This window comes from Brachycentrus maculatus, unplaced genomic scaffold (assembly GCF_059751285.1).
Source record: "Brachycentrus maculatus isolate JH-2025_06_01 unplaced genomic scaffold, ASM5975128v1 h1tg000015l, whole genome shotgun sequence".
In the NCBI taxonomy this organism is placed as follows: domain Eukaryota; kingdom Metazoa; phylum Arthropoda; class Insecta; order Trichoptera; family Brachycentridae; genus Brachycentrus; species Brachycentrus maculatus.
In genome coordinates this window covers 40,427-61,126 of record NW_028280769.1, presented here as the reverse complement: position 1 = coordinate 61,126, position 20,700 = coordinate 40,427, and the positions used below count along the sequence as shown (strand labels likewise).

Here is a 20,700-nt window from a genome sequence, read left to right as displayed (position 1 = left end):
TTTACAAAAAAATAATGTAATTTAACCTGTTGATGAAAACATCTTTATTTACCACTCTCCTTATCATTCATCGTTCACTTTGTGAAATTCAACTTAAAACGGTATTTTAAATGGTATTACACAAAGTAAACGATTTATGATAAGTCTCTTCAATACTCTCGTGTTATATTGCCATACCACAAAGTTAAAAATGGTTTGGATATACAAAATACATCAAAAGTTCTCTAAGTGCCCTAGAGGCGGATTTTATGGAAATGGCTCATGGAAAAATCATCCGTTTTTATTATTTTTTCTCAAAATTAGTCATGTTTACTTGGTATATCTCAAAAAAGTGGTATTTTATAAGTGATTTACTTTTATTTTAAAATTATCATATTATTTCACAAAGCTAACACCAAAATTAAAAAAAAATCTAATATTTTGATACGAAAATTATGTTCTTGCTTCAAATCGATAAAGTCTTCAACCTTAAATCCTTATCTACACCCAATGGTGCGAAAGGCACTACACATCGAATAGTTTCAGTATTCTCTCTCAGATTGTTATTTATTTGCAATTAAATTAATATGCCAGTCGAGGATAATATTAAATAAATAATTGCAGTAAAAATGATCGAAATTAATTTTTACCCTTCCGAAAATCGAACCCAGGGTCTCAAGCACGTTAGCTTAACACTGTTACCATTACACTACGGAGATGAAAGATAATTCACCAAATATTATATTCCCCTTACTGACAAACTAATTGAAATGTCAGCGTCTCTAATTCAAGTCTTGTAATTTCCGAGATGTACCAGGATAGCAGGAGCTACATGAAGATAAATATTGAAATACCAAATGGACAGACAGGATTATACTAAATCCTTTGTACGGTGGTCCAGCAAAGGGACTAAATTGTAATTCACAATCATGTCTTCGCAGTCCGAAACGATGACATTTAATCCCGGCAAACATGACACAATAAATCAAACATGTTTCCTTAACATTCATCGTTCACTTTGTGTAAACGTAATACAACATTTTGAGTGTGTCCAAATACTTGTTCACAAAATCTGGATTATCTCCAATTACAGGAGTTATTTTCATATTATTTTTTGACATCTCATCAAAGATGAAGAAGAATATGGAAGTCTAGGCATTTACGGGGCTTACGACCGTCATAGGCTGGTTTGAGTGATCACTTTACACACGTGTAACATTCACCAATTCTACCCATTATTGACAACCACACTACTCAAATTCTTGGAAGTTCTATATATATGAACCGATTTAGAAACCTTGTTCATGAATCACTAAAACTTCACTAGAGACATCTATTGGTGAGATGTAAAGAAGCTTTTTATTAAGCAGAAACTCTTATATTAGTATGTGAGATCCGAATCCCGGATTATAATCACACACATGAGAAACGCCAGAAAATACCATTTTCATTTTTATTAGTAAATGCCTAGACTTCCATATTCTTCTTCATCTTTGATGAGATGTCAAAAAATAATATGAAAATAACTCCTGTAATTGGAGATAATCCAGATTTTGTGAACAAGTATTTGGACACACTCAAAATGTTGTAAATAAATTATCTGGTCAAATTATAAGCTTAATAATAAAAATGAAAATGGTATTTTCTGGCGTTTCTCATGTGTGATTATAATCCGGGATTCGAATCTCACATACTAATATAAGAGTTTCTGCTTAGTAAAAAGCTTCTTTACATCTCACCAATAGATGTCTCTAGTGAAGTTTTAGTGATTCATGAACAAGGTTTCTAAATTGGTTCATATATATAGAACTTCCAAGAATTTGAGTAGTGTGGTTGTCAATAATGGGTAGAATTGGTGAATGTTACACGTGTGTAAAGTGATCACTCAAACCAGCCTATGACGGTCGTAAGCCCCGTAAATGCCTAGACTTCCATATTCTTCTTCATCTTTGATGAGATGTCAAAAAATAATAAACGTAATACCACTTAAAAGTGTACAAAAGTACTTTGTGTAATATACAATGTGAATGATGAATGATATGGAGAGTGTTATATTACCATATCACAATGTTAACAATGCTTTTAGTATAGAAAATAGAATATTTATGATTTTAATAGGCCGAATAAAGACTGAACAAGTGGTCAGCTTACTCTTTAGCAAAAATCCATAGCCTAACTAAGATTTCTTTGAGGGTCGAATTTCTTGAACTTAAAACTATTTAGAAGAGCAATGTTTATGAACTTGATATACAAGTTTTACATATATATGAATAACACTTTAGGTACCTCTTAAAACCCATCTATATAATTGCACAAAGTTTTTAACATGTCCAAATACTTACTCACAAATCTGTTTTTTTTTTCACTTGAGACACTTATACTTATTTTTTTTTTACCATAATTCGATTCTGAACAAATGCAGCAGTTAGTAAATACCATATCACTCACTCCTTTCAACAACGTCATATTTCAGAAATCGTAAATTTTCATTTGTACATGTTTTCGGAATGCCCAGAAAATGTACTATATCCCAGCAAAAGCAGCATATTTTAAACTTAATATTTACCCAATACAGGGCAAAACGTTTTGTTTTTGCATTTTGAAGAAAAAGTATTGTTTAATTGTTTTTTTAAATGTACTAAATATTTTTCAAATGGAGAGATCTGTTGCACAGTAAAAAGTTCAAAAAGTGGCTTGATATTTATTTTTAATGCATTTTATTGTATTCTAAAACTTTAAAAACTATCTTCTGAAAAATCAAGTTTTTTGATTTATGACGTTGTTGAAAGGAGCGAGCGATATGTTCACAATTTTTGGTTAAAACGTTAAATTGATATGAAAAGATGAATTTATTTAAGTTTTGATAAAGGAAAGATTTTAAAATAACTTGAAATCAAATTAAGTGACTTGTCATGTTGATATAAACTAATAAAAGTTTGAGTGACACTAAATACTTTGCTTATGGAATCTCAATTTTTAAATCGTCTTTTTCATTTTGATAAGGTGAATGTACGAAATGACATGTCACTTTTGGGGTTTGAGTTAAAGACTTTGTTTATTTTTATTTCGCAGTTTTAATTCATTTTGTCGTAATCGACATCATCAGACTAAAATGTTGTTAACATCGAAACCCAATCATTGGTCACATAAATTATATTTGAAAAAAACAACTAATTTGTTATTTGATTATATAAAATGCAGATCCACAAAAAAATGTCAAGACAAAATTTTATAAAATAAACATTTCTTGTTTTTTAGTTAGAGACTTAGTTTATTATTTTAACTTATTATTTTATCAACAAATTTATACCCAAAGTAAATCATTCAAACACAGTAATCCCCTTAAAAGATTGACATAGGTTTCGCGTTATCGGAGGGAACGTTATAAGGTGTTATTGTATTTTCACATTTTAAACAGCGGATTTGAATAAATTAAAATTGAAAGAGTACAATAAAAAACATTTACCCCATATAAAAATTCCCTCCGATAACGCGGTACCTATCTCAACGTTTTAGGGGGAATTACTGTATTTATAATATTGAGAATATAAAATAAAAAATTTCTACGATATGTGGATATACTTTGCTTCTCTGCATTGTATGTATGTCCCTACTAGAATCAACATCACACACACACACACACCCTCTTACACATGCACATTTTCTCTCATAAATACATGTTCATTTGCTAGATCTACACTAAATAAATTTTACTAATCTTTATGTTTCTGTGGTTAAATATAATTGGATTTTTTATGTATATCTTTCAATGTCGTTTTTTACATATGTTGCTGTTGTTGCCCCAAAGAAATAAATTTAAAAAATAATAAAATAAAAATCTAAACATATTGAATGGTAAATGAATATTTTTAAGATTCAGCAGCAGAGCCAGTTGAGTTTGGGAAACTGCAATAATTTTCATATTCTACGAGGAACGCTTTCTATTAAGAATGTGCTTGAAGCAGGTTAGACAGGATGAACGAGCTTCAAGAAGTCTTAAAATATATTTAGCGTGAAGAAAAAATGGCTGAAAATAGCTCCAAAGATTTTCCTGAAAGCGTTTTCAGGATTTATTTTCAGGAGTTATAGAAACTTTTTAAATTTAATCAACCCTGATGATACAGTATGGGATTATTGGTTGGGGTGGTACGAGTTATGCATTGTTTAGTAAAAATAATAAATTTTATTTTTCCTTTTTGCATATTCCAATTTATACCATACAATTACCCTAATGGTATTTTCACACACACACACACCTACCGTTTCTTCTCTTTTCTCTCTAAATATACAACAATGTATTCATAACATATATGTGGAGTTATTTAAATGCCTACATAATTGTCTTACGATTTAAAAATATTTTTACGTTATAAGCTTTATTATTACAAAATAAATAAACAATAAATATTGAAACTAAAAATATTGCCATTTTCGTTTAATATTTCCTCAAGTTATTTTGAAAATAAACTAAAAATTCTGAGACGTCCTTCTCTGTACCAGTCTTTCTACAGAGAAAATATATGAAAAAATCACAACGTATGACAGTCAAACAACTATACTCGTATGCTACAACAATTTGTTTTCAACAACGAAACAAAACATTCAACAAGGTCTTCTTCTTCTTCTTAACAGAAGTATACCTCAACAAGGTCATATATAAAAAACCTTTTTCAGGAGATCGTTTTAAAGTTTAAGAATAAAATAAAATGTATTAATAATAAATATCGATTCACTTATTGAATTTTCTACTGTGCAACAGATCTTTTAAGGTAAAACCTGAAGGTTTTTTCTCCATTTGAAAAATATTAAGTATATTTAAAAAAAATTATTAAACAAAACCTTTTCTTCAAAATGCAAAAACAACACTTTCTGCCCTGTAGCGGGTAAATATTAAGTTAAAAATATGCCGCTTTTGCTGGGATATAGTACATTTTCTGGGCATTTCGAAAACGTGCACAACTAAAAATTGACGATTGCTGATATATTATGTATATATATATGAATTTAACTATTGCTTTCACATAACACATGACAACACCTCCCAGTAAAGGGACCCAGCGCAGGATCAATATTGAATCCAATATTACACCCGAATATTTCATTTCATTAACTTTTTCTATAATTTCATCATCTTTAAATACATTCATCCTTGGGTTTTGTTTTCTTCTAACTAATAATTGTAATTTATAACTATATTTTAAATAAAATAAATATATAAATTAATAAACTAGACGACATTTTTCATTTCAACGCACGAGGAGCTGAAGAGGGTGGCGCATAATATACCTGAATAGCGAGGGAGTAGTCATTTGATGGTGCAAACCAATCCACAAGATTGAGACCACAAACGAGTTTGTACCAGTTGTGAAATTCACTATATTTTGAGAGTCTTAATTTTTGTTCAGTGACAATTGCGACTTACCCAAAATATTTTAAAAAACAGATGTCTGCTGCCGACAAAGGACGACATTTTCTTCAAATTATTAGACCGCAAATTTAAATATTCAGCTGTACTGTACAGAATTTTCAGTGCTACAAAAAAGGACCTCTGTATTTCAGGGACTAACAACCTAGACGTCACCTTATAAACCTTGCTTTTGAGTATCACCACAAATATGAAAGAGCTGCTCAACATATTGTGTCAGAATAATTGTTTATTTTAAAAATAAAATAAGAAATTAACGAAAATTCTAACGCGATTTGAGAGATATATTAATGTGAATGCAGTATGAATAAGAATATATAAGTCTGGTTAAGTCATTACTTTACACACGTGAAGCATGGAGCTGGCAAAAAAAGATGAAAATAGGCTGAATGGGCGACAGCACGATATATGATGGATGTTCTAATAGTGAAATAGGGGAATTCAAGTACGATAAAATAAAGAAAGGTGTATTGAGGTGGTTTGGGCATGTGGGAAAGAACTCTAAAACATATTTGTGAAGTGAATAAAGATGGAAATAAGAGCAGAAGAAGATCGAGGAAAATATCCCATGATCAAGTAGGTCAAATACTTGAGCGTGGTCATATCAGCTCGTGGTCTGAATAATCGAAAAGTGTACATATCGCTCACTCCTTTCAACAAAGTCATATATCTAAAATCCTCAATTTTCAGTAGTGCATGTTTTCGGAATGCCCAGAAAATGTACTTTATCCCAGCAAAAGCGGCATATTTTAAAATTAATATTTACCCGCTATAAGGCAAAAAGTGTTGTTTTTGCATTTTGAAGAAAAGGTTTTTTTAAATATACTAAACAATTTTCAAATGGAAAAAAAAACCTTCAGGTTTTACCTAAAAAGATCTGTTGCACAGTATAAAGTTCAATAAGTGGCTAGATATTTATTTTTAATACATTGTTTTATATTTTTAAACTTTAAAAACGTTCTGCTAGAAAAATCAAGTTTTTTGATTTATGTACTATATATTTTTCAAATAGAGAAAAAACATTCAAGTTTTACCTAAAAAGATCGGTTGCACATTTCATTATATTTTAAAATTAAAAAAAAATCTCCTAAAAAGTCAAGTTTTCAAAAAAAAAGGAGTAGGTGAAATATGAGGAGATGTTTAAATTTGGAAGAGGGCTAATGCGCTTCTTCTCTGCTTACTCCTGTAGAGAAGCAGTGCGATAGTTAGTTCAGTTTTAGCTTAGTTTGATAAACACCAACCGTTAGTTAAAACTGACGGAAGTTTAAACAATATCGCCAGAAGCAGACCACACAAACGTGGCAAGATACATCTAAGTAGGAAACCGAAACCATCGGACTAATGTAACCGATTTGTTTGGCTAGAATAACATTTTCGTCTTAACGGTTGACGTCATAAGGCAAGGTCACATTAAGAAGGTACAATTAAAGTACAAAGGCAAGTATGTGTTGAATTACATCTACTTTAAGGCCTTACTCGCAACTGAATAATTAATTTTAATTTTTTATTATTTTGTTCATTGTTTTTTTGACATCTCAACAAAGATGAAGAAGAATATGGATGTATGGGCATTTACAGGGCTTACAACTGTCATAGGTTGGTTTAAGTGATCAATTTACACAGGTACAACATTCATCAATTCACTAATTTTTCTTAATAACTATTGTGATACATGTTTATATGCATTTCACATTATTTTCAACGAAAATTTATGCGAAATGCATCGAAATACATGTCACAATAGATTGAGAAATAGTGGTATATACCAAAGTAAATACAAATTAAAAATGGATTGATATTACCACAAAATTACTGCCTAATCAATGAATAAAGTAAGTAATTCTTTTAAAAAAAATTATAATATAGTTTGAAATTTGGAAATCTAGGCAATGAAAAAATCAATGAAAAAAAAATTATTCATACTTTTTTTTTCGCTGAAATTCCTGTAAACTTGTGTGTGTTTTTTTTAAATAACTAATTATCTATCACGCCGCTTCCCCAAAACAGAGAAAATAGAATGCCACACTATTTTCATTTGCAAAAATTCTTCACTTCTTAACAAAAATAAACATACATCTCTTTACACATTCATCTCTTTCAAAAACCTAACTGAAAAACTGACCTGAAAAAATGATATTTTTAGTTGGACAAGGATTTATCAATATTCATCAGCAAATCATTTAGATTACACACATAATTTTTTTTTTTTTTTAAACTCTGTATTCCAGCTTGACTAAGTGGTGGGTGCAATACTTAGTCAGCCATATATGTTTTACAACATTTTATTTAAACAATGAAATAAAAAATAAGAAAAAAATAAGAAATTGAAAGAAAAAAATAATAAAAAATAAAAAATAAAAATAAATTATAAGTCTTTTTCTCGAGGGTTTTATTTTACCTGTCTCACGTTTGTCAATTTTGCTGTCGTGGCCAAAGGTTGTTTACCCCATCGTTACGTCATGCGGCTGAGGGTTAGACAACAAACCAGACTCCATAAGGGCAGCCACCCAATCGAATAGTCCTTTGAAGGGATTAGACTGACAGGAGCAGGGCCGCTCGTGCCTTGGGCCGCGACATGATGCTACAGTAATGGGAGCTAGAGGCTTATCCGTATCCGGGTCTTATTTGCCAATTATGACGTTAAAAAGGGTAAGCATACCTTAAGATGGATAATGTTGATTGTTTCTTGGAAGAATTGCACAGTTGATTCGTGTAAACGAGAAATATATTCGCAAACTTTTTTCTATTCAAGGTACACCTACCAAATTAAAAAATTTCATATTTTAAAATTATCGTGAATATATTTATTATTTTCACTGTAATATTTATTCAATATTACCATGGACTGGTACCTGAAGTGGAGGGCTGATCACCCTTCTTTCATGTGTAAACGATCAAGATAACACTGCGTTTATATGACACAGTGCCCTATGCACCATTGGGGTGCGGATAAGGGTTTTATTATTATTATTATTATTATGGTTATTATACAATATACAAAACATGGTAAATTATTATTTTAAATTGCATATTTACCATTCACCCATACCTCGCTATACGGCCGCTCTTTATACGGCATTTCTCTATTACCGCCCTTCTTCAATTAAGGCACGTTTTCGATTTACAGCTTAAAATGTTTCGCTATAACGGCGAAAAAAACACATTTTTGATGAATTAACTCCATTAAGCCATTAGTTGTTATAAATCACTGAAAAACTAAATAGACAAGAAGGCGAGACAAACAACGTTGGACAAGCCAGGCCCATCCTTACCAGCGAAAAATGATGATGATAGTGATCTGTAAATTACCATTTCTTCATCTTCTACAGATTAAAGCCATTAAAAAAATGCATGTACATATACATACACATATTTTATGTAACATGAAGTTTTTTTCATTTTCATTTTTTAGATTATTGTTGGTTTTTGGAGTCTGTTATTATTTTACGTACAAATGTATGTGTTTGTTATGTATGTATTTTTGATTTAAATGAAATAAAACTATTAAATGTATTTTGAATGATAAATATTACATATATAATAAATTTGGAACCAATCCCATTGAATTTGTAAGAATTTGTATGAGAATAATTGATTCCTTATACGGCTTTTCGTTTTGCGTCGAAGTTACGTATCTAGGCCGTAAAGCGAAGTATGGGTGTATTATGGAACATATTTAATAAATTATGTTTAATGCGAAATGTGAACCTACTTCACTGAGCACAGGCAATCAAAATTTGGGGCAATCGTGTTATTTTCACAAAACTAGACTTTTTTCCGCCGCACACCAACTAATCACCACGGTACACAAGTCGCTCACTCCTTTCAAGAACGTCATAAATCAAAAATCGACAATTTTCAGCTGTGCATGTTTTCGGAATGCCCAGAAAATGTACTATATCCCAGCAAGAGTGGCATATTTTTAACTTAATATTAACCCGCTATAGGGCTGAAAGTGTTGTTTTTGCATTTTGAAGAAAAGGTATTATTTCATTATTTTTTAAAACATACTAAATATTTTTCAAATGGGGAAAAAATCTTCAGGTTTTACCTAAAAAGATCTATTGCACAGTAAAAAGTTCAATAAGTGGCTTGATATTTATTTTTAATGCATTGTATTATATTTTAAACTTTAAAAACGCTCTTCTGAAAAATCAAGTTTTTTTATTTATGACGTTCTTGAAAGGAGTGAGCGAAGTGTGCCGCGGCACACACTTTACAGAACAATGTTCTAAACAATAACCTCAGTCTGAAACTTAATAAAATACAGATTTCAAGAATTGATGCAATATGGATTGTTCAATAATGGGCAGAATGGTGAACGTTACACAAGTGTATAAAGTGATCGCTTAAGCCAGCCAAATGCCATTTTGTAAGTCCAGGAATGCTCAGACTTTCATAGATTCTTTTAGAAGTTTATAAAGATACCTGAAGAATTTAAAATACAAATATAACACGTCTACCTAACCACCTTTTGTGTTAATTAATGGAAACATCACTTGGTTCCAGAACTACAGATGTTTGAAAATACAAACATGTTGATGAAAACATCTGTAGTTTTATTTTAAGTAAATGATTTTGCTAAAAGTTCGTTATGAAATATGCTTCCAATCACTTATCATCCCTGATCCCTTGTGACTGTGTCTGCCAATCAACACAAAAAAATAAAAGCCACTTAAGATCTACCCAAGCTCCTTTGCCTAGCCATCAAAATATTTTGGATTTTGTTAAGTGTTTTAGTATAAATCAGTCTTGATAAAAAAGCGGTTAGCTTCGAAACGGGTAGACATTATAATTAAGTTATAATAAAATATTTATAGTGGTTTTAAAACAATCACATTTTAATTAAAAAATGGAAAATCACATTTATATATTTATTTATTATAATTATTGTATTGATGCCGAATCATTGAGTAATATAATACCTGAGGACGCTGAAGAGATGCACTGGGAAGTAGCAGACGGCGAACATGATGACCACAGCGACCAGCATCTTGGCGGCCTTCCTGCGAGTGCGCACTTGGGCTTCCGTGCTGGAGTTGGCGTGAGCTGACATGGTGCTGCGCCGGTTGTTGGTCACCCCTGAAGACAAAGTAAATGCCTTGTTAAGACAGACATAAAAAATTCCCCTGAAAAAAGATACCACGCTCGTCTTTACCTCATATGTCTATCTTTTCCTCATCCAGTTAAAATCATTATTTTTTTTTTTTGTACTTGGTGAATACCACATAAGTTAAAATCTATATATCGTGGGTGTACTGGCAAAAGACGTCAACTCAAAAATATACAATTTGACTTAATGATGCATATTATAAAGTTTTCAACGTTCTTTAAACTGGCAAAATACAATAAAGTGGTATGAATTCTCAAGTAAATGTGATTTGAAAAGTTAATACAACTTTAAGTTCAATTAATCAGGCTAAAAGCTTTAAATAACAGGGATTAGCCAAACAGAGATTTAAGAGTTAACGTTTGCCAGCATACCCAGGATATGTTGTATTTTTATATTGGGTAATCATAAGGTAATCTCATTAGTTGTTAGCCATATAATTGTTTAACATATGACAGTTTTCGTGTAAATCGCCTTAAGGGCGCTTTAAAATTTACAGTAATTTTTAGTTTTGCAGTTTTCCATTTATACAATTTGATATTTACAAACATGCAAATAGTAATGATTAAAGAAAACACATTTGTTTTTTACCACTTGAGTTTTATTATAGACTACATATCATTTTTTGACATCTCATCAAAGATGAAGAAGAATATGGAAGTCTGGGCATTTACGGGGCTTACAAAATTTAAAAGCCCCGTAAGCCCCGTAAATGCCCAGACTTCCATATTCTTCTTCATCTTTGATGAGATGTCAAAAAATGATATGAAAATAACTCCTGTAATTAGAGATAATCCAGATTTTGTGAACAAGTATTTGGACACACTCAAAATGTTGTAAATAGGCTACATGTTTCAGAAGTTAAACTTCCATCATTCAGGTCTGTAAAATAATATTTTAGTTATTAAACAGACCTGAATGATGGAAGTTTAACTTCTGAAACATGTAGTCTATAATAAAACTCAAGTGGTAAAAAACAAGTGTTTTCTTTAATCATTGTAACATGTCTTCCCACAAAGTTGATGCTGAAACAATAAATAAAATATGCAAATAGTAATGTATTTAACATTATTTTTTGATATCTCATCAAAGATGAAGAAGAATATGGAAGTCTGGGCATTTACGGGGCTTACGACCGTCATAGGCTGGTTTAAGTGATCACTTTACACACGTGTAACATTCACCAATTGTACTCATTATTGACAACCACACTACTCAAATTCTTGGAAGTTCTATATATATGAACCAATTTAGAAACCTTGTTCATGAATCACTAGAACTTCACTAGAGACATCTATTGGTGAGATGTAAAGAAGCTTTTTACTAAGCAGAAACTCTTATATTAGTATGTGAGATCCGAATCCTGGATTATAATCACACACATGAGAAACGCCAGAAAATACCATTTTTAAAAGCCCCGTAAATGCCCAGACTTCCACATTCTTCTTCATCTTTGATGAGATATCAAAAAATAATATGAAAATAACTCCTGTAATTGGAGATAATCCAGATTTTGTGAACAAGTATTTGGACACACTCAAAATGTTGTAAATGTATTTAACAAATGCCGATGGTGATAAAAGCAGAGAAAAAAATGACATGCTGGAGAATTTGAATCACTTGAAATTAGTAAGGTCTGGAACAATCAGCGGGTATATGAAGATACATGAATGTAAAAGACGCGAATATGGTTTACAATGACAGATTGGTGTGGCGTTCTATTCTTCCAGCCTACCTCTTTGGGAAAGCAGCATGACGGTTATTTAGGTACAACATCACTCCTCGAATTTCATAAGTTATATATATTCTATGTGTATGTAGTTGTATACTATTTATCCATAGTTTGAGCATTGTGGTTGTTGTTTGGATAAATGATGAATTGTACACCTGTTTAACCAGCCTATAACAGGTCGTAAACCCTGTAAATACCCAGACAACCATATTTTTCTTTATCTTTTTTTATATATCAATAGTAACATTATTTGATTAATAACCAGCGTACTTTACTCTTACTCGTATAGTTTTTTTGTTTGATATATCGCTCACTCCTTTCAAGAACGTCATAAATCAAAAATCGTGAATTTTGAGTTGAGCATGTTTTCGGAATGCCCAGAAAATGTATTATATCCCAGCAAAAGGGGCATATTTTAAACATAATATTTACCCGCTACAGGGCAGAAAATGTTGTTTTTGCATTTTGATGAAAAGGTATGGTTTAATTTTTTTTTAAAAATAAAATAAATATTTTTCAAATGGAGAAAAAACCTTCAGATTTTACCTAAAAAGATCTGTTGCATAGTAAAAAGTTCAATAAGTGGCTTCATATTTATTTTTAATACATTGTATTATATTTTTCAATTTTAAAAACGTTCTCCTGAAAAAGCAAGTTTTTTGATTTATGACGTTCTTGAAAGGAGTGAGCGATATGCATTTCCTAAATGAAAACTCATTTGTTGTACGGTATACATTTTGTTCTGTTAAACTAATGAGTTTGCCGACCGCTGGCCGAGACGACTTGGTTCAGAAAACAGGAATGAAGTCGTGACAGATAAGGGGTCGAACCCTGAGTTTCTGACTCAAAGACGCAACCACTATACCACAAACCCACTCGATTTGTTTGAGTGCGCTTGGTACAAAAGGATCTATTGATTATTCAACAACAAAATTTGTTTAATTTTTTGAGATAAAGAATAATATAGTAGTCTGGGCATTTACAGAACTTACGACCGTCAAAAGCTGGTTTAAGTGATTTTGAATCCAACCCGCGACGCCAGTTTCGCAGTCGAGCGTCTACCCAACTACGCCACGGCGCCTGTCTTAGTTGTTATTTTATTCTTCAAAAAACAATGTCGAAATTTATAAATGAGAATAAGATTAAAAATAAACGACATTATAAATACAGCTATTTCAGTCGGATTTTCATAATAAGATTTTTCTTTCAAGGATTTAATAAGATTCCTCATATATCCCGAGGGGACAGAAAATTGAGGAAATCCTAAATGTGGGTATTTAATATAATCGTATTATAATGTAGTATAATATTTCTGTATTTAAGAAATAAATGATGAAGACCAAAATAAAAACGAAATTCAACGAGAAAAACATTTAGAGTATGTCCAAATCATCTTCTTCTTTTTATGAGCTCTCTGACCTCCTCTGCTGGATATAGGCCTCTTCCCCTTCTTTGCATTTTCTCCGGTCGGTTGCTGCTTGCAGCCAGTTTCTATCCCCCACAGCGACTGTGTCGTCAGACTATCTCTTTTGGGGTCTTCCGACACCTCTTTTGCTCTCCCAAGGACTCCATCGTTGAATTCTAGGGGTCCATCTTATGGGGTCCTATCTTGCAATCTGCCTACTGCCATTTGAGATATGCTACGCGATCCATGATGTCCTCTACATCGGTTTTTTCGTGGTATATTAATTTTTTTATTGTATCCCTCCGGCTAAAACTAAGCATGGATTTTTTTCATGGATTGCTGTGTGTGATCAATTAAGCTTCTCTGCATTTCTCCCTGTCAGAGCCATAGTCTTTAGTGCACATATGCTCACTGGCAGTATGCAGGATTCATAAACTTTCTTTTTAAGACAGGTTGGAATGTCCAAATACTTGTTCACAAATCTGAATTATATTATTTTTTGACATCTCATCAAGGATGATGAAGAATATAGCTGGTTTAAGTGATCACTTTACACACGTGTTACATTCACCAATTCTACCCATTATTGACAACCACACCACTCAAATTCTTAGAAGTTCTATATATTTGAACCAATTAAGAAACCTTGTTCTTGAATCACCAGAACTTCATTAGAGATATCTATTGGTGAGCTGAAATAAATTTGTGTGTAAAATTATTACTTAAACCAACCTATGACAGTTGTCAGCCCCGTAAATGCCCAGACTCCTATATTCGTCAAAAAATAATATGAAAAATAACTCCTGTAATCGGAGATAATTCAGATTTGTGAACAAGTATTTTGACGCACTCAATATGTTGTAATCTGGATTATCTCCAATCATGAGTTATTTTCATTACATAATTTTTGACATCTCAACATAGATGAAGAAGAATATGAGAGTATTAGCATTCACAAGGCTTACTGTCAAAGGCTTGGTTAAGTGATCATTTCACACATAAATTGGAGAAAATTCAGATTTTTTAACAAGTATTTGAACACATTTAAAATGTTACGCACAAAATTTTCATTAATATCTTACTACTTGAGAGGTTTTATTGATCAATAAATAAAAACCAAATTATCTTGTATGACATTAAGGATAGTTAGTTCTCTCTTCATGTGACGCTATGCTGACGTACGTTTCGTATTGACGGGGTTTGAAGTGTCTGTATTAGCAAAAAACGTTAAATACAGCACTACAACTTTGTATTACTCAAGAAATAAGTCCATTAAAATCACGTCTTGTCCAATTACTAAGGGTTTTAGGGGTGGGTTCCTTCATTTATCAATTTCAACCCTGAATTAAAGTAGAGTTCATTCTTAATGGAATGCTGAAAGGGGAACTGAATTTCAAGAGTGAATCACTAAAGAAGATCTTTCCGAAGGAAATTCAATCCAAAATATTAATATTTAACAATATTCTGAGTGTGTTCAAATCTTTCTTCACAAATCTGGGTTTCTCCACTTTTATTTTATTTTATATTTTATAATTTTTGACATCTTAAATATTATGAAGAAGAATATTGAAGGCTGTCTAAAAGGGTCTCTGTTAAATAAAAGCTTTCTTAATGCAATATGGATTGCAGTTAAGTGATCGATTCACCATTGTACCCATGATTGACAACCACGCTACTTAAACTTTTGGAAGTCATGGATATATGATTTACAACATTTTGAGTGTGTCCAAATACTTGTTCACAAAATCTGGATAATCTCCAATAACAGGAGTTATTTTCATATTATTTTTTTACATCTCATCAAAGATGAAGTTACACGTGTGTAAAGTGATCTTCCAAGAAAACTTCCAACAATTTGAGTAGTGCGGATGTCAATAATAGTAAGAATTGGTGAATGTTACACGTGTGTAAAGTGATTACTTAAACCAGCCTATGACGGTCGTCAACCCCGTAAATGCCCAGACTTCCATATTCTTCTTCATCTTTGATGAGATGTCAAAAAATAAAAATTTCATTCTTGGTTAAATGCGACAAATAGGGAGTTATTCTCGGATATCTTTGTAAAACTCAATGATAAATAAATTAGATCTTAGAGGAGATAATCGCAAACCTGGGTTGTCAGTTTAGGACCATCAAGTATTACGACATTCAATTTTACGTCTGATCTGAGTTCGGCTAGAGGCTATGATAAAACGGCGTAAAAGTTTAACTATCGCGTTTCCCCTGTGAAAGATACGGCCTAAAGGTCAAATTTAATGCCACGGATCATCAAGATAGTCATAAATATTCGACTATGTGACTTGTATAACCCAGGGTTATCAAATTTTCCTCAGAAAATTGAGAATAAACTACCCTTAAGGGTGTTCTCTCAAATATACAAATTCAGTACGTGACCGATTGCGCGAGAAGCTACACGTGTAAATACGAGAACTGCTTCTTCTTCTTCTTCAAACCCGGGTTGTGGTCCCGTGGTTAGTGTCACGGTATCTTAAGCCAGAGTTTCTCGGTTTGAACCTACTGAACACAATTTGATACCTTTTTCTAATAATGAGCCGCTTAGGCTGACTAAAATAGAATGAAATTGAAGTGTTTTTGTAAATAATAAAAAAATATATCTTTTTTTTTAAATATAAATGGTAATGTAATATACCCTTATCCGCACCCGATGGTGCATAGGGCACTGCATAATATAAACACAGAGTTTTTTAATCGTAAACACATGAAGGAAAGGTGATCAGCGCTCCGCTGTAGGTACCAGGCCAGAGTAATATTAAATAAATATTAGTGTAAAAAATCATTTATTTATTTGATCCCCCACCCTAGAAATCGAACCCGGGACCACCAGTACGGTAGATGAGCGTGCTATCCGTTATATTTGGAGACGGACGAATTACTAATTTATATGTGCATATAATTTTATTTATTGTTTATGCATTAACTTTGTGGTAAGACATGTTACAATAATTAAAGAAACACTTAGTTTTTCACCACTTGAGTTTTATTATAGACTACATGTTTCAGAAGTTAAACTTCCATCATTCAGGTCTGTATAATAACATGTTTTTCTGAAACATGTAGTCTATAATAAAACTCAAGTGGTAAAAAACGAAGTGTTTTCTTTAATTATTGCATATAACTTACATATAACATTAAATATTAACTCGCGTGTAAAATAAATATGCATTTAATTTTTCTTTCGGGTATTTCTTTGTATAAATAAATCTCTACGAATCCATACAATTTCTCAAAAAAAACTTATGGTCTTATGTTAATATCATTAAATCAATCTTTAATTTCGTATTTTTCTTTCAAATTGGAATCTCTAGTAACGCAAATAAAAAAACCTCCAAGAAGATAACAGTGAGAAATCCTCAACTCAAATAGCTAGCTACAATCCATAGCTACAATTCATTCAATCCATAGCTACAATCATGGTCAAAATGACATCATTGAATTCATAACTAATGAAGATATTCAAGTTCTAAAACTGACTTCCACAGAGGAAATTAATTAATCACTTAAGTTTGTTTTGATTTAAAAATTGGCTTAAATTGTTTATTTAAAAAAAAAACAGATGTAAGTATTATACCTTATTCTTTTAAATGTATAACTCAAATACTGTAGTACATATTTGCTAACTTTTTTCGTTTTCATATATTGTTTATTTTGTGTTAGAATCACTATCACAACTAAAAATAAAATGTATACTCACACACAGGCTATATATAAATATTTTTTATTTTTTTTTTAATTATAATAATTATAATTTGTCTGCCTCCGGAGTGTAATGGTGAGCACGCTCGGCTACCGTTCTGTAGGTCCCGGGTTCGATTCCCAGGGGGGTTCAAATAAATATAAGAGATTCCACTGTATTATCTATTCAATATTACCCTGGACTGGTACCTGAAGCGGAGGGCTGATCACCTTTCCTTCATGTGTAAAAACGATCAAGATAACACTGCGTTATATGACGCAGTGCCCTATGCACCATTTGGGTGCGGATAAGGGTTTTATTATTATTATTTATTATAATATATTGTGAAATGCAAATAAATTTAAAATAAAATATTACCACCCCAGCCAATAATCCCGAACTGTAGAATAGACTAACAAAAGCCTACTAAATTTTACTCTTTTGTATTAAGGATGTTACTACACTGTTATAAAGTAAGAATCAACAGCTGAACGTGTGATGATGAGACACCTCAAGATGTCCCTCACCTGTTGCCATTTCACCTTTCAAAGACAACAGCTGGAGGAGCGTTGCAGGAGCCTGGGTGAGGATCTATCCGATATCGGATCCATATCAATTCATAAGAAACTCTCACGAAAAGTGGTTTCATATATCGCTCACTCCTTTCAAGAACGTCATAAATCAAAAATCGTCAAATTTCAGCTGTGCGTGTTTTCGGAATGCCCAGAAAATGTACTAAATCCCAGCAAAATAGGCATATTTTTATCTTAATATTTACCCGCTACAAGGCAGAAAGTGTTGTTTTTGCATTTTGAAGGAAAGGGTATTGTTCAATTATTTTTTGAAATATACTTAATATTTTTCAAATGGAGAAAAAACCTTCAGGTTTTACCTAAAAAGATATGTTGCACAGTCAAAAGTTCAATAAGTGGCTAGATATTTATTTTGAAAACATTGTATTATATTTATAAACTTTAAAAACGTTCTTCTGAAAAATCAAGTTTTTTTGATTTATGACGTTCTTGAAAGGAGTGAGCGATATGGTAACATTAGTGAAGAACATTGGTACCATAAACCAAGCTAGTATGCAAAATGCCGAATCCTCTTCTAGTGGAACGGAAGGTCTGTTGACAACAGTCAACAGTCTGGCTTCTCTTGAGGAGTTTAACGCGATTACTCCCAGCAATTAGCAAATGCTGATGAGTTCCTGATTGGCCCACATTAGATTATCCCTGCTGTTTGACTGTCGTCAACAGGCCTTCCGTTCCACTAGAAGAGAATTCGGCATTTTGCATCCTAGCTTGGTTTATGGTACCAATGTCCTTCACTAATGTTACCATATATGAAACCACTTTTCGTGAGAGTTTCTTATGAATTGATATGGATCCGAGGCTTCTTCTGAGGAGTTTTACGTGGTTTCCTCCCAGCAATGAGCAAATGCTGACAAGTTCCTGATTGGCCCACACTAGATTATCCATCCTGTTCCCAACACAGATTAAAATAAAACATTGTTTTCAGCTAAAAGAAACAAAAATCCACTTAATGATCTAAGTGGATTTATAAAATAAGCAGTGTTTATAATATATGCAATTGAAATTTAAAAATAAAACAAATCACTACTGAGGTAGACAATTCATATTCTCCTGTTAGTTCATTAATAAAATTGCTTTGTATTTAAAACCTATCAGCGAAAGCTAAAGCTTAACTGGTAGTACACAACGGAGTCCTGGTTTCGACCCTAATGTATGGAAGTTAATGACGGAGTCGGCAAAAGAAGGATGAAAGTAGACTGAATTCAGTCGAAACGTGTTCTCTCAGAAGAATGTGCGACAAGACGATGGATGATAGATGTGCGAATAGTGCGATAAAATGTTGTATATGTTGATAGATGCTCAAAAAGTGAAATAAGGAAGGAATGCAAATCAGAGACAAGTATTTTCGATAAAATTAAGAAAGGTGTGTTGAGATGGTTTGGACATGTATAATGAATCCATGAGTGGGGAAAGAACAAAACAAATTTATGAGGGGAATGTAATTGGAAAAAGGAGCAGAGGAAGACTGAGAAAAACATCGCCCGATCAGGTATGCCAAATACTTGAAAGTGGTCAGGTTAGGAGTCGTAACAATCGGCGGGTAAATATGAGGAGATGCGTGAACGTGGAAGAGGCGAAGAATGTTTTCAAAGACAGAGTAGTGTGGCTTTCTATTCTCTCTGCCTACCTCTGCGGGAAAGCGGTTAGTTATTTAGTTAGTTCTTTATATAAAAGTTTAAGGTTATCGTATCAGATAAAGTAATGAACTCAAAGCGTTCAATGTAAAAATACTATTTTAACTTTAAGTTTTGCTTGGTAAATACAACCATTTTTTTAAATTTGGGCGTGTATTATGTTCCACGACTGTACATACGTTTATTTTCGTACGTTAAGCCTTGTTGGAACTTTTATATAACGTTTATTCAATCTAATATGATAAAAGACGTCTCACTTAATGGCAATATTGATATCCGCCTGCGGCGTATTGATTTTGAATAATACGGGAAAACAAAACTGCGATTGATTTAAAAAGCGTGTGGTCTCTATTTTCACATGAATATTCCATTATAACGAGAATTCAGAAGATGTATGAATAATTTTATACGAGTCTATTGATTTGGTATTGAGTTTGTGGAATAACATAAAGAGTTAAATATTATTTTTTGACATCTCATCAAAGATGAAGAAGAATATGGAAGTCTGGGCATTTACGGGGCTGACGACCGTCATCGGCTGGTTTAAGTGATTACTTTACACAAGTGTAACATTCACCAATTCTACCCATTATTGACAACCGCACTACTCAAATTGTTGGAAGTTCTATATATATGAACCAATTTAGAAACCTTGTTCTTGAATCACTAGAACTTCACTAGAGACATCTATTGGTGAGATGTAAAGAAGCTTTTTACTAAGCAGAAACTCTTATATTAGTATGTGAGGTCCAAATCCTGGATTATAATCACACACATGAGAAACGCCAGAAAATACCATTTTCATTTTTATTATTTAAGCTTATAATTTGACCAGATAATTTATTTACATTTTGAGTGTGTCCAAATACTTGTGTCCCGTAAATGCCCAGACTTCCATATTCTTCTTCATCTTTGATGAGATGTCAAAAAATAATATGAAAATAACTCCTGTAATTGGAGATAATCCAGATTTTGTGAACAAGTATTTGGACACACTCAAAATGTTGTAAGAGTTATATATTTATTTTCGAAGATTTTTATTTATTTATTATTTAATATGGTTAAAAGATTTTTTTTATTAATTTTGTAGATTTTTCTTTAATTTGACAATCTTAAAATAAAAAAAAA

General features: G+C 32.1%; 1 protein-coding gene across 1 annotated transcript in view; it reads right to left on the bottom strand.

The window, feature by feature from the left end:
- The window catches only part of LOC148313305 (orexin receptor type 2-like), a gene marked incomplete at its 5' end in the record, with an annotated part of 56,066 nt that overhangs the window by 19,997 nt on the left and 15,369 nt on the right, over positions 1–20,700 (bottom strand). The window contains one exon of the mRNA XM_088264509.1: positions 10,330–10,486. Coding sequence (XP_088120635.1) covers positions 10,330–10,486 — 157 coding nt within the window. The remainder of the gene's footprint in view (positions 1–10,329; positions 10,487–20,700) is intronic.